Source organism: Crocodylus porosus, unplaced genomic scaffold (assembly GCF_001723895.1).
Source record: "Crocodylus porosus isolate Cpor-Errol unplaced genomic scaffold, CroPor_comp1, whole genome shotgun sequence".
Taxonomy (NCBI): Eukaryota; Metazoa; Chordata; order Crocodylia; family Crocodylidae; genus Crocodylus; species Crocodylus porosus.
The window spans coordinates 4,399,330-4,412,374 of NW_017728927.1; the positions used below are offsets into that span (position 1 = coordinate 4,399,330).

Consider the following 13,045-nt stretch of genomic DNA (forward strand, 5'->3'; position numbering starts at 1 on the left):
CTTCCTGCCCTTTGGGCAGGGGGCTGGACTCGATGATCTCCCGAGGTCCCTTCCAGCCCTGATGTCTATGAAATCTATGAAAATCAGGGCACAGACGGAAGTGCAACTCCCCGCTGTAACTGAGAACACTTTGCAGGAAGCAGGATCGCTGTTGGCTCCAGGCTTGGGGAATCTAGCTGTTAGTTTTAGTCTGCAGCCAGTTTCCCATAGTGACAGTCCCTCCTCTCTCCCGGCCTGTCCCTTTTTCAGAATAGGAAGGGGGAAAGGCAGCAGAGGTCTAGGGGTTCCCCAGCCAGCTCTGGAGAGTGGGGTTGGTGAATTGGAAACCCCCCCACAAGCTCTTATACACCTGCCCCACCCTCCAGCAGGGGCTGAAAAGCCCCCAGACCAAACTCCATCCGTTCCCTTCCTCCTCCCCTCACTCCCATTCTTAAACAGCTCAAGGCTGGCAGGCAGTGCAGATAGAAGTTACAGAGGATGTTGTTTTGAAACATCTTCATCTGACCCTTCATGCACTGAGGGGTCAGATTTTTACGGGAGCAGCCAGTTTTTAAAAAGCAGTTTGTAGCCATGCACTTGTTTGGTCACAGCTGTAGACCACTTTCTGTGGCCAGATCAAGCAAAAATTGTCACTTCTTTCTGAGCAGCCAACACCAGCTGCCTGCACCAGGGCATGGCCCAGCCCAGGAGAAGAGGTGAGTGGGGACAGGCAGAGCATGGTGCAGCCCAGCGGCTGTGGGCAGCAGGCACCGGCTGCTCCCAGGGCCGCTGCAGCCAGGGTGAGTGCTGCTCTGTTCCCTCTGCTTTGCCACCTTGTGCACCCCTCTCCCCATCCCTTCCCTAATCTCAGCCTTGCTCCCTCCCTCACTGCCATGGGAACCTATCCCTATTTGTTACATTGTAAAGTAGGTTCACTTTATAGGAATTCAATTTATGCACAGTTCTCCGGGAATGTATGTACAGCATAAATCAAGGGAAACCTGTATGTGTCAAGACAGGGCAAAATAGGAGCAGTACCATATAGCTGTGATTAGTTATTAACAGCCTTTAGAAATAATCATTTGGTAAGAAACTTCATTGTAACAATTTCCTTGCAAAGCTGATGTAATTAAGCAGTGAAGTAGATGTGTTTGTCAGCAATCTTAACTTATTTACACTTGAGCATCTCTGAAGTCAGGAGCTGCATTGTATAACCTTGAGCAATGGATTAACTGTTCATCTATTCTAGCAGCACCTTCAGAATCAGACTTGATGCCCCAATTCCACACCAAAAAGAATAGGTGGTAGACATCAATGTTCATGTACATGTCAATATACATGCATGGCATTATATATACCACTATACATGCAATGTGGGGTCAGATTTTCACCCAAACAGCCATTTTTGTGTCTGTCTAGCTATGCACTTGTGCTTGGTCACCTATCTAGCAGCAGAAGGTGATCCAGGAAAAAGAAACATGATCAGACAAGTAAACCCCAACAGCCAAAGTTGGAACTACATTTGTGTAATTTTTTTTTTGTTCGGTTTATACAATGACGTTAGAATGGTTGCTTTGCAATACTGCAAGGGAATGATTGGTCAGGAAAACTTTCTTTTAAATATGTTATATTTTTGCATCCTCTTCTTTCATCATCTGATACCAATAACACTACTTGGCAAGGTTGTTAAAGTATCTCTTTACCATCCATAGTGACCCACATCAATACCATACACATCTGGTAGGTTATCAGTCTGTCTTATAAGAAATCAGGTCACATCTACAAACACTGTAGTAGGTCTCTCATGGCTATGTATGTACTGAACAACTACTGCTACTGATGACAAATTCATAACAGTTATTCTTCAGCCTAACGTGACATTTTGGAGTTAGTTACTGCATAATTAGTGGCACTGAATAAAGACGGGAAGTTCTGTTCTATGCTAGGAGAGAGGTTATTCCTGTCAAAATGGGAAAAAACAAAAAGGTATGAAGTCAGGAATGTGAACAGGACACATTTTTCCTCTTCCTTGCCTTCTGTCCCTCATCTGTCTGTCCAGCTATATGCTAGGAGGTCTGCAAAAAAAAACCCCAAAACCCCCCTTCAGTTACAGTTTCAAGACTCAGCTAAGATTGAAGATATTACGAGGTCCATTTCCCTTATCAAGCAATCGTGCCACAGATAACAATTTCAGCTGTTACTGTTCTTTCTATTCTAAAGAAGTTTTTTTCAGGACATTAAAAAACACAGGGATGGCTAATAACCAACCAACTAGAACAAGTCTTCTGCTGTATATCTTAACTTCAAAATTGCCAAACCTTTCTAACATAAATAAAAGTTCTCTCATCTTAGCAATATTTCTAAATAACCCAAGACACCTGAATTATTATTTCATCTGAAGAAAAGTTAGTTTAATTCTATAAACTTTTTTTCTATTTATTCCTAGTTTGGGTTTTAAACAAAATATATTAATATTTTTCCTCGAGGTTTGCACATGAAAATGAATATTTCCATACTTTTTTTTCTGATTGTAGATAATCTGGTTGTTTAGAGTGCATCTTGAAATCTTGCTATACTGGGCAGTAAGCTGGTTTTGGAGGAGAAGAAGCTATCGTATGTAGATACAAGTCTGTATTACTGGGGAACAAATTGGTAAGATTGAACATTCATGAATCAGCATCTAATGAGTGGGACGGGGAGAATGAGAACAAACAAATATGGGCTCAAGCAGTGCAAAAATACAAAACAAATGAAATCTTATTTTGCAGACACAGAAAAGAAACAATAATATTCATGGGATACACATTTATTTGAGAATATGAAAAAAAGTTCTACTTCGGACACTGTTTGCCAGAGAGAAAGAAAAACCCAATCTGTAAAACAGAAAGACTAAAAGGCATGGAAGACGCCTGTGTGTGACTTTTTATTGTGAAAAGCTGCTGTATGTCAGCTTCCACACAGCTCGTGACAGAATGGGACATTAATCCAATGGCAGGGAGACCAAGACAACTGTGGATCTCATTCAGCTGCAGCCTTCATCCGCCTTCCCAGCCATTCGGATTCTACCATTTTCTTTCACCTGCTTTGCGGTTGAGGACTCATAGACCCATATCTGGGAGCCAGGCAGGCTTATTATAGTGGTGACCTGTACTCATCATGTCACAGCACGGTCAGAGGATATATGTGGCTTTTCAGGAGGGAAACCATTGCTATCTGCTGTCCCCATCACATCCTGGTGGTGCTGTCGCTGCTTGGTGCTTATTCTTCAGAGTTACCCCTGCTTATTTCACGGCTAACCTTCCCTGAAGGTCATGCCACTATCCACCACCTGTGGATGCTACAGGTATGCCCCGCAGAGTAAAAGGAAGGGTAGGAGGGAAAGTCCCCACTCATCTGTGGATCTCTGTCAGTGAAAACACACCCTTGGTGAAGTATTGGACAATGGAAAAGAAAAGGCAGATCTAGTGCCCCCACTACAGCAATTCCACTGGTTTACACTAAGCATGGATTATACAGTGAAATAGAGGAAGTGCTCTTGGTGGCTTCCAGGTGCCAGCTAATAACAATTTCCCACTACATTAAAAGGACTTTGGTCAGATAATTTCACCACCACTATAATCCACAGCTCTCCTTCCAGGGTGTGGCTAAGACGTCTCTACCAGAAATGATTCAGGGCGTCTTACACATAGCTATGACATGCATAAGTTTTGTTGTGGCAACAGACACTTAGAAATGGAGCGCTTGCCCATAGAGGCCACCGTAAGTAAATAGCTCACGATTCCAAACTACCAAAGCCTGGCAGGGCAATCTAGACCGGGTCATTCCTCCTACCTTGTAGGCTAGGGTCCAGACATGCAAGGAGAACTGCATCAGGCCTCCACACTCACTGGCAGCCCCAGTTTCTTCAATAGTATCTCAAAACAACCAGCACCCAAATCAGTTTTGACAGATTCTTTTAATATTACAAGTAAAAGCCACAACCCTTATTTTTGTTGCAAGCTTAAGCACAGGGGGATGTTTTCTCCCAGGTATAAATCAGGCATCCCAAGCATTTCATATATTTAAGGAACATTGGTCATGTTCCAAGTCAAATCAGCCAAATCAATTCCAAATCTGTGAGTCATTCACAAACCATACCTGGCCCTACTACGGCCAAACATCCTCGACCCCCCACCTGGGACTTCAGATGCTTCCAGATCATTTGGCCGGCATCCTACAAGCAAGCCCAAACCCAGAGGCTTGGGATACAGATGCCCCCAAGTTTCGTTTGCCCTCGGCCATAGATGGCTGCCAGAGCGAGCTAGGGAGGAGTCTCCCATTTCCATAAAGTGGGTGTAAAGCCAAGATCTTCTCACTGGAAATGAAAGTGGGAAGTTAACTATACGTTACTTCCCTGGGGTACTATCCCTTGCCAAAAAAACGGACTACGAAACCTCCCCTTAGTGGGCACGGTGTTTCCCCTCATATAAAACAAGCTTTGGCGGGCTGCAGCTCACTTCACCAGATACCGTCAGCCTCCGACAGCAGACGCTTCCTCAGTAGGAGCTGCGGCAGACAGGGCTGGGAGCTGACAAAGCCAACGCCTGCACAGCGTCCTATAGCGACAAGCAACACCAGGCGAACTGGAGACGCGCGCAGCCCCGCCCCCACCCGGCGCCAGCCCACGCGCCGCAGAGCGCCGCACGCTCCGGCTGCGCCTCATTGGCTCAGCCCCTGGGGACGCAAGGTTGCGACACCGCGGGGAGCGCAGCGCGCCTGCGCAGCGCTGCGTTGTTTCCATCCGGGCGCTGGTGGCCGTTCGCCGCGGCATGGCGACCGTGGCCGAGCTGAAAGCGGGTAACGGCTTGGAGCGGGGGCTCGGGGTCGGCTTGGTGCTTGTCGGGGCTCGGGGCGTGACCTCAGCCTCCTCCTGCCACCGGGCGGCCATTCCCCCGGGCACAGCATCTTCCTGCAAACGCCGCTGCCCAGTGGCTCCCCCGCCTGTGCGGGTCAGAAAGTCCGCGCCCTTCCCCGCGTGTCTCAGGAGGAGGCCTGGGTTTTGCTTTGTTGTTTCACCCTGAGCCCGGCAGTGTTTGCGTGGCTCCGAGCAGCCGGCCTTGAGATGAGAGGCTCAGGTTTCTTTCCTAACGGCCCCGGGCCTGGCGGATCTAGAGAAACGGCTGGAGAAGGAGCGGAGTAAGCAGTGGCAAATCGGTACATCTCAGGATTAGGTCTCTAAAAACCAAAGCGTGTTGCCTGTGTTGAAATAATCAGCACCATGCGCAACTGGTGTTGCCTTAGGGGGGGCACTTGTGCCCCCAGCAACCAGTCAGTGACCAGGGCCCCCCTGTGGCCAATCCCACAAACTGGGGAGGGTCCCCCCACGGCCAGTCACTAGGCAGCCGATCACTGCAGCTGCTTGCAGAAGTGGTGACCGTGGCCAGTTGGCACGCACCGGCGCTCTCGGGGTGCATCCCCATGCACCTCCTACACGGCGCCACTGATCAGCACCTAATCAATCATGCACTGAAATAATTTGATTTTCCATGAGAGAGGGGGACAGCTCATGGGGTTTAAATGCAGCCCAGGGCCGGACACAGGCATGGTTGAACTGGGTGGCAGACAGAAAGGGGGCCTGAAAATGGTAATGTTTATTATTATTATCATTAGCAAAGGGGGGCTTGATACTAAAAGTTTGCCCAGGGCCACCCGGAGTACAAGTACAATGTGGATGCCGCAGCTTGGCCGTACCACCATCTAGGAGCCAGTGGGAAATCAGATAAAATAGGGGTATGTTTTGACTTCCTAAACCAGGATTTTTGTGACTGATGGAGTTTTTAATTTTGGAGCAGGGCAAATCAACAGAGTTTGAACAAAGTGAGTCTTGGCGCCTTCCTTACGCAGTGGTTTCTATCAGACCTGTTTTTGCTATATTTGCTTCTAATCAGTGTTCCAAAAAGTTAGCACAGTTGATATTTTTTTTTTTTAAATCGGTGGGATTCTTTACTATTAAATTGGGCAACAATTTTAAAATGACACCCTGTAATAGAATATCTTTGTATGTGTTAACAGTTCTAAAGGACACACTGGAAAAAAGAGGTTCACTGGGACAAATAAAAGCAAGGCTCAGAGCTGAAGTCTTTAATGCACTGGATGACCAGAGTGAACCACGACCACCATTATCTCATGAAAATCTCTTAATCAACGAATTAATTCGGGAATACTTAAATTACAACAAATATAAATATACAGCATCTGTCCTGACAGCAGGTATTTGGTTGGTGTTTGGGTTTCGCTGTCTTAATAGAAAACTAGCCTCCTGTTTGAATCAGTATTATGTAATAATGCCATAACTATATAATCAAGATGTAAGACAGGCTTTGAGTTGGGCTGTTCTTGGCATGGCTCATGAAGTTTAGTAGAAGTAAGATGTAGACGGCACTGATTATTTCTCTCTATCCAGTATTCTCTCTATCCAGTATTTCTTGTATCCAGTTTCCTTCCCACGTGGCAAATGCTTTGATATACTGATTGATCCATGGAAGAGGAAGACCTAAGAGCTTGCAGTCATGGACAGGAAAACATTCATGCAGGATGGACTATGTTCCATGTGCTGCATGCCCTTGGAAAGGAAAGTATTTCCACGGAAATGTCATTTCCCATTTCAGAAAATGGTTACAGTACATTGAAATCATATAGTGCCTTAGATATTTCCACTTGATACCAAGTAATGTTAAGTGAAATTATTATAAATAAAGGAATACAAGTTATTTGTAGACAAACTAAAGTAACACGACCAATTAAATTAACCGTTTTCTCACCTTTTCTAGTACTGTTGATACATACTGTCTAATCACGTCTGAGGTTTGGTTAGAAATGATTACAAAAAGAGTGGATAGTATAAAATAACCTTTAAAGATTCAAGCTGTTACAGTTAAGCTTTTTTCTGGTCTTGACTCTGATTCAGAAAGCAGTACTTGAAAGCCATTTTGTCTAATTGCACGGCTGTAAATTAAAACACTGTCTATAACACACAGCAGTTATTTGTGAAGTAAACTATCTTTGTTCCCGTCCATTCTGGAATTATTGCTTCTGATTTCTGTATTAAACACAGTATGGCAGAAAAGTGCAACGGACTGTAATCGTGCATACCCATATTACTTAAATTTGAAAAATTCAGTAATATGATATATGTGCATATGGCATTACACTTACATCCTCTTTCTCTTAAAAATGTGTTAAAACCACATGTACCCCACTGTTTGCCTTGAGGAGGAGGGAGACATCCATGTAGCTCAAGAGTGTTGACTGTGGAAAACATATATAGCACTAAGCCATATGGGAAGAAAAATAATTTACTGAGAACTTCTAACTTATTTTAAAATTCTAATTTTTATTACATTTTTCCCCCCTAAGCTGTGTAGTAGAACCATAATATTGTTACTGTATTAGAATAATTTACATTACAATATTCTGAATATTTGAATGAGTGCCTTCAAGAAAATAGGAAATATCTATTTAGCATGTTTCTTATCTGTGTATATCTTTAGACTGTTGTGGAAATGTTTTTATTTTTCAGAATCCGGTCAACCTGAAGTGCCACTGGATAGACAATTTCTTGTCAGTGAGCTGAATGTAGTTGAAGATCAAAGTGGAAGATCAGTGTAAGATAACTTGAAAATGCACTGCACTGTATCTATGTGGGCCTCGTTTTTCTGCCTGCTTTTAAAGTTAATATGATTTATCACTATTATTAAAAGTGCCATGTGACTTTTATTTACAGTCGTAAGTCTGTCTCTGGAGTAACTGGCCTACATTTTGCACCTAGAGAACTTTGATTTTACTCTGCACAAGTATATTATCACAACCCCTATAATAAGATGTATTTCTGGGTTTAATAGCCTGTATGCCAAACTCATTCTTTACCCAGTTTATATTAGTCTTCTGGGATAACACTAGTCACAGTTACTAACCATTATAGATCTGTTTGTCATATATGACTCTCTCACATCTTTCAACTAATTTTAAGAACAGTGGCAAAATCTAATAGTCTGATGCTTGCCTGCAAGTTTTGTTATTCTCCTGGACATGACTACATCTACAAACCACTGAAGTTGCTATACAAACTTGATCAATATGCTAAAAAAACAGAGTTAGGGTTTTCTTTTTACTTAATCTGATTTGTACATCCTCCCTGTAAAAGGAGAGAAAACCAAATGGAAATTCCTCTTTACAAAATTAGAGCAATATGTTGCTTATAGAATGTGAATAGAAAAGAGTGTTAGTTGTGACTTTGAAACTGAAGTAATAAACCTGGACTAAAGGCACAGAGTTTTGAAGTAATTATGCTAACAAGATCTGTATGTAGTTTGGGCATGAACACTATGGATTAACTTGCCTGTTTTGTTCTTAAAAAAGACGTAGTATGTTGAACACTTCATACACTATATATGCTACTTTTCTTTCTGTTTTTACAGACCTCTCTTATATGGAATTGTAGCTCAGTTTTTACATGGTGGTAAAGAAGAAAGCATCCATAATGCACTTCCAAAAGGATCTTCACAGCAGCTTCCAAAACAGAATCTCAGCAAACCACATAATGAAAGAAAAAGAATAGGTTTGTATATCTTCCTCTGCAGCTCCAGTTTTTGAATTTAGCTACGGAAGTTTGTTAGCTCTCTTCAAAAACCTACAGTAACCTAAAATAAAACTGTAAAATAAAATCTCTTTTCGTGCTTCAAGGAGCATACAATAACTATTTATTCCCTTTGGAAAATATGGAATTGCTAAGTAGAACTTGATTTTGATTTTCCAGTCTCTTGACCCTTTAACAAAACTTATCAAATAAAGTTAACTCAGATGAAAGTAGTTGTTGCCATAGACACACAGGCTGCTGACAGACATGAAAGGAAAAAAACAGTGCTTTACTGGAAGAGGAAGTGTGTTGGTTTGACCCAGCTTGATTCATAGATTTCATAGACATTAGGGCTGGAAGGGACCACAGAACATCATTAAGTCCAGTCCCGCCTGCCGGAGGGGCAGGAAGTCAGCTGGGGTCATAGGATCCCAGCAAGATAAGCCTCCAAATTTCTCTTAAAGGCATTCAGTGTGGGTGGTTGAACCACCTCCAATGGCAGGCTATTCCAGACCTTGGGGGCTTGGACAGTGAAGAAATTCTTCCTTATGTCGAACCTGAAACAGTCTTGCTGGAGTTTATAACTATTTGACCTTGTCATCCCTTGGGGCACTCTGATGGATAATCATTCCCCCAGATCCTGGTGGTCACCCCTGATAAACTTATAGGTGGCCACCAGATCACCCCCGAGCCTGCGCTTTTCCAGACTAAATAGCCCCATGGCTCTCAGCCTGTCATCATAAAGTCTGTTTTCCTGACCTCTGATCATGCGTGTGGCTCTCCTCTGCACTCTCTCAAGCTTCTCCACATCCTTTTTGAATTGTGATTCAATCGGGTATTAGATAAAAGTGCCAAAAAATGAAGCGCGTGATCTATATAGATGTTAGGCAGTCTGGGTCAAACTGAGGCAATGCCTCTTCTGGGCATGCGCTACACTTGGTGCAGGGTCATGCTGAGCTGAAAGTAAAGCACTGGGTGTTTTGGGGTCTTTTCATGCCTGTAAATGGCCATAGAGTTTTGCCTGTGACTTTGTGCCACCAGATGGTGCTGAAGCAACTTCATTCCAGCATAGAAACTAGGCTTCTTTAAGGTATTGGTTCTTCTCCCTTAATTAAGTTTCAGTCTGGGAAATATTTTGTCAAGGTTTTTAAAATTAAGTTCAGTGATTTAGCACAGTTAATATGAACAAGTGTGAATTTATGTCTGTTTTGAAATTGACTCCATACCAGTCTGTCCCCGGACCTGTTCAGAGCTCTCTTGCCTCCGATAGGGTGCCACAGAACAGGATATGTGTGGTGTCAAATGTAGCACCAGAGTGTTAATTATAGGACATCATGACATTGTTTGAAAGATTTGGTCAATCTGTATTTGTGGAGCAGGCTGATTTGCAAATAACAGCTAAAGAAGACACAAATAAGAACTGTATTAAAATATCAGAGATTCGGGTATTTAATTGTGCAGTAAGTTTTACTATGGAGATGGGAATTCAGCCAAGGCAGTGAATTTCAGCATTTGGGAGATATTTCCTCCTTTTTGTAAATTCAGCTTTTAATAAGGTACATCTGTGCAGCAGTGTAAGAGCCGACCCTTATTTTTTATGTCAGAAATGTTCTTGCCGTCTTTTTAGAGTTCTGATGCATCTTTTTTGTGAAGTCTTTAAGAAGACAACAGGGGGGCTCCCGCTAAGTGTTCCAAGTTGAATATTATTCAGACAGTATTTAAATTTTATTCATTCAACATCAGTTGAAACTGCATTTCAGATCTGTCTAGTAACAAGTCAGAAGGCTCGGTGTCTCTTATTCTCTTGTACAAATAATATAGTTGTTTAAACAGAATGTTATAATGTATAAATGTTAATACAAAAACAAGCATAAATGAGCTTCCTTGTCTCCTGCTATTATAAACATAGTGTGTTGAGATTCAAATTACTAAAATGTTAGCGATTAACATTTGCATCTCCACTGAATATGCAGATGCATAAGTACTTATAGTATATCTTATGTTCATTTCCAGAGGGAATTCCAGAACCAGGGAGGATGGCTGGCACTCGCATTGAAGACCCATTTATTTTACGGGGTGCAAAGAGATGACATTTTTGCCTATTAAATTCGGGATTAGTACAACCTCTTACTTAAATAGCTCTTCCTTACTGAAGACATCTTATGGGCTTACATGAATAATGACTGTTTGTAATATTGCATGACTGGGTTTGCATGTATTTGTTGCCGGAATAAATGGCATTAGCAAAAGGTCCATTTCTGCAGTGCTGATACAGACTGTGCTCCCATGGAGGTCCGGGATAGTCATACCTCTGTCTAGACTGCTGGATATTAAATGTTAATTGTCAGGAATAAGAATGAGCAGAAATAACTAAACGTTTCCAGCACACACTGTATTTATTGTTTATAGTACTACTTCTGCACTTGTGAATAAAAGCTAACTTTATTTTCTATTTTATTCTTACAGTATTTGACATGCACAAGTCTATCCTTAGTATTTTAAGCATTTGTTCAATAGGAAGTGGCAAGGCTGCATCTTTCAGATAATCAGTGGAAAATTAGCCATGAAAATAAAACTAAAATGCTTTGGGGAATACTTGTTACATGTCCGGAAACAGGGACTATATTTATCTTTATGTTGAACAGTGTTAAGCCTCCTTTCCCAACCAGAGTTGTCATAAATTGTGTACAGTTAGCATTACAATAAGTATACAGTATGGGTGTAGGATCAGGGTATATTCCTAAGGTCATGGAAATCAAAATCAGACTATTAAAACCAGAAGTTCAATGGCCCACAGATTCCCAGATACGTTTTTATTTTTCCCATCTTCTTAAAATTCCCGTACTGTTGAAAGGGCATCTCACAGCTGTGTATATGTATTTCAAACTCAGTTCTACAGAATGTATAGGTACCTAAAGTTTGCAGTGCGTTCAGTAGGAGTTATGTGACAGTAAAAGCTGTAGGCTTGGACCCTTGTTTTATCATTTTGGGCAGCATATGTGAACGTACTGGGGGGAGATGAGTTGGCAGTTCACTACACCCATAGGAGAGAACGGTCAGTGCTTCTACAATTGCCAGCAAATTCTGCTGCTACAACTTTCTTATTTCCAATGATATATTTGTAAGTGATCACATACACAAATAACAGTTATGAGTTGAAAAAGAAGACTACTTAGCTGTCTTCGGTCAGAACTGAAAGGTCAGTTAGTTAGCCTGTTTGACTAGCCTGTTCTATCATAGAATCATAGAAAATTAGGGTTGGAAGGGACCACAAGAGGTCATCTAGCCCAAGTGCCTGCTCAAAGCAGGACATGCCCAGCTAGATCATTCCAGCTAAGGCTTTGTCTACCCAGGTCTTAAAAACCTCCAAGGATAAAGATTCCACCACCTTCCTGGGTAACCTGTTCCAGTGCTTTACTACCCTCTTTGTGAGAGAGGTTTTTCCTGATATCTAACCTAAACTTCCCTTGCTGCAACCTGAGCCCATTGCTCCTTGTTCTGTCACCTACCACCACTGAGAACCTTCCACCTCTGTCCACTTTGGAACCCCCCTTCAGGTAATTAAAAGCTGCTATCAAATCCCCCCTCAGTCTTTTCTTCTCCAGACTAAAGCCCAGTTCCCTCAGCCTCTCAGAAATTGTGCACCCCAGCCCCATTACCATTTTTGTTGCTCTCTGCCAGGCTCCCCAATTTGCATCATTTCTGTAGGGAGGGGGCCAAAACTGGACACAGTACTCCAGATGTGGCCTTACCAGTGCTGAATAGATGGAAATAATCAACTTCCCTTGACTTGCTGGCAACACTCCTACCAATGCTGCCTTGCATGCTGTTAGCCTTCTCTGCAACAAGGGCACACTGTTGGCTCATATTCAGTTTATTGTCCATTATAACCCCCTCTCCCCCCAAGTCCTTTTCTGCAGAGCTGCTGCCCAGCCAGTCAATTGTTCCACCCTAAGTGCAGGACTTTGCACTTGGCCTTGTTGAACCTCATGAGATTTCTTTTGGCCCAATCCTCCAATATGTCTAGGTCTCTGAATCCTAGCCCTACTCTCCAGTGTATCTACTACTTCCCCCAGCTTGGTGTCATTGGCAAACTTGCTGAGGGTGCCCTCTGTGCCATCTTCCAAGTAGTTGATGAAGATGCTGAAGAAAACCAGCCCCAGGACTGACCCCTGGGGCACTTTACTTGATACCTGCTGCCAAGTAGACATTGAGCCATTGATTACTACTGTCTGAGCCCGATGCTCCAGGCGGTTTTCTATCCACCTTACAGTCCATTCATCCAGCCCATACTTCCTTAGTTCACCTGCAAAAATGTTGTGGGAAACAGTATCAAAAGCCTTGATAAAATCAAGGTACACCACATCTGGTCTCCCTGCATCCACAGATCCAGTCATATCAGGGGTGACATTTAGGGGGTGCACCCCCTACAAAAGTGCCATGGACACTCGC

At 42.9% G+C, this 13,045-nt stretch overlaps 2 protein-coding genes across 2 annotated transcripts in view; one reads left to right on the plus strand and one right to left on the minus strand.

Moving 5' to 3' along the window:
* LOC109314781 (multidrug resistance-associated protein 1) overlaps positions 1–4,789 on the minus strand; it is an 81,708-nt gene extending 76,919 nt beyond the window's left edge. The window contains exons 1-2 of the mRNA XM_019542114.1: positions 4,735–4,789; positions 3,811–3,893 (exon numbers count right to left, since the gene is read on the minus strand). Of these exons, the coding sequence (XP_019397659.1) occupies positions 3,811–3,893; positions 4,735–4,789 (138 nt within the window). The remainder of the gene's footprint in view (positions 1–3,810; positions 3,894–4,734) is intronic.
* Positions 4,711–11,045, plus strand: FOPNL (FGFR1OP N-terminal like). The gene is made up of 5 exons (XM_019541791.1): positions 4,711–4,815; positions 6,031–6,228; positions 7,538–7,622; positions 8,436–8,575; positions 10,607–11,045. The coding sequence occupies exons 1-5, from the start codon at positions 4,788–4,790 to the stop codon at positions 10,681–10,683; spliced, it is 528 nt and encodes a 175-aa protein (XP_019397336.1). The 5' UTR covers positions 4,711–4,787; the 3' UTR covers positions 10,684–11,045.
* Positions 11,046–13,045: the final 2,000 nt, after the last annotated feature.

Coding starts and splice junctions, on each gene's coding strand:
- FOPNL (XM_019541791.1), top strand. CDS start 4,788: ATGGCGACCGTGGCCGAGCTGAAAGCGG. Junction 7,623..8,435: donor GATCAAAGTGGAAGATCAGT/GTAAGATAACTT, acceptor CTGTTTTTACAG/ACCTCTCTTATATGGAATTG. Junction 8,576..10,606: donor TAATGAAAGAAAAAGAATAG/GTTTGTATATCT, acceptor GTTCATTTCCAG/AGGGAATTCCAGAACCAGGG.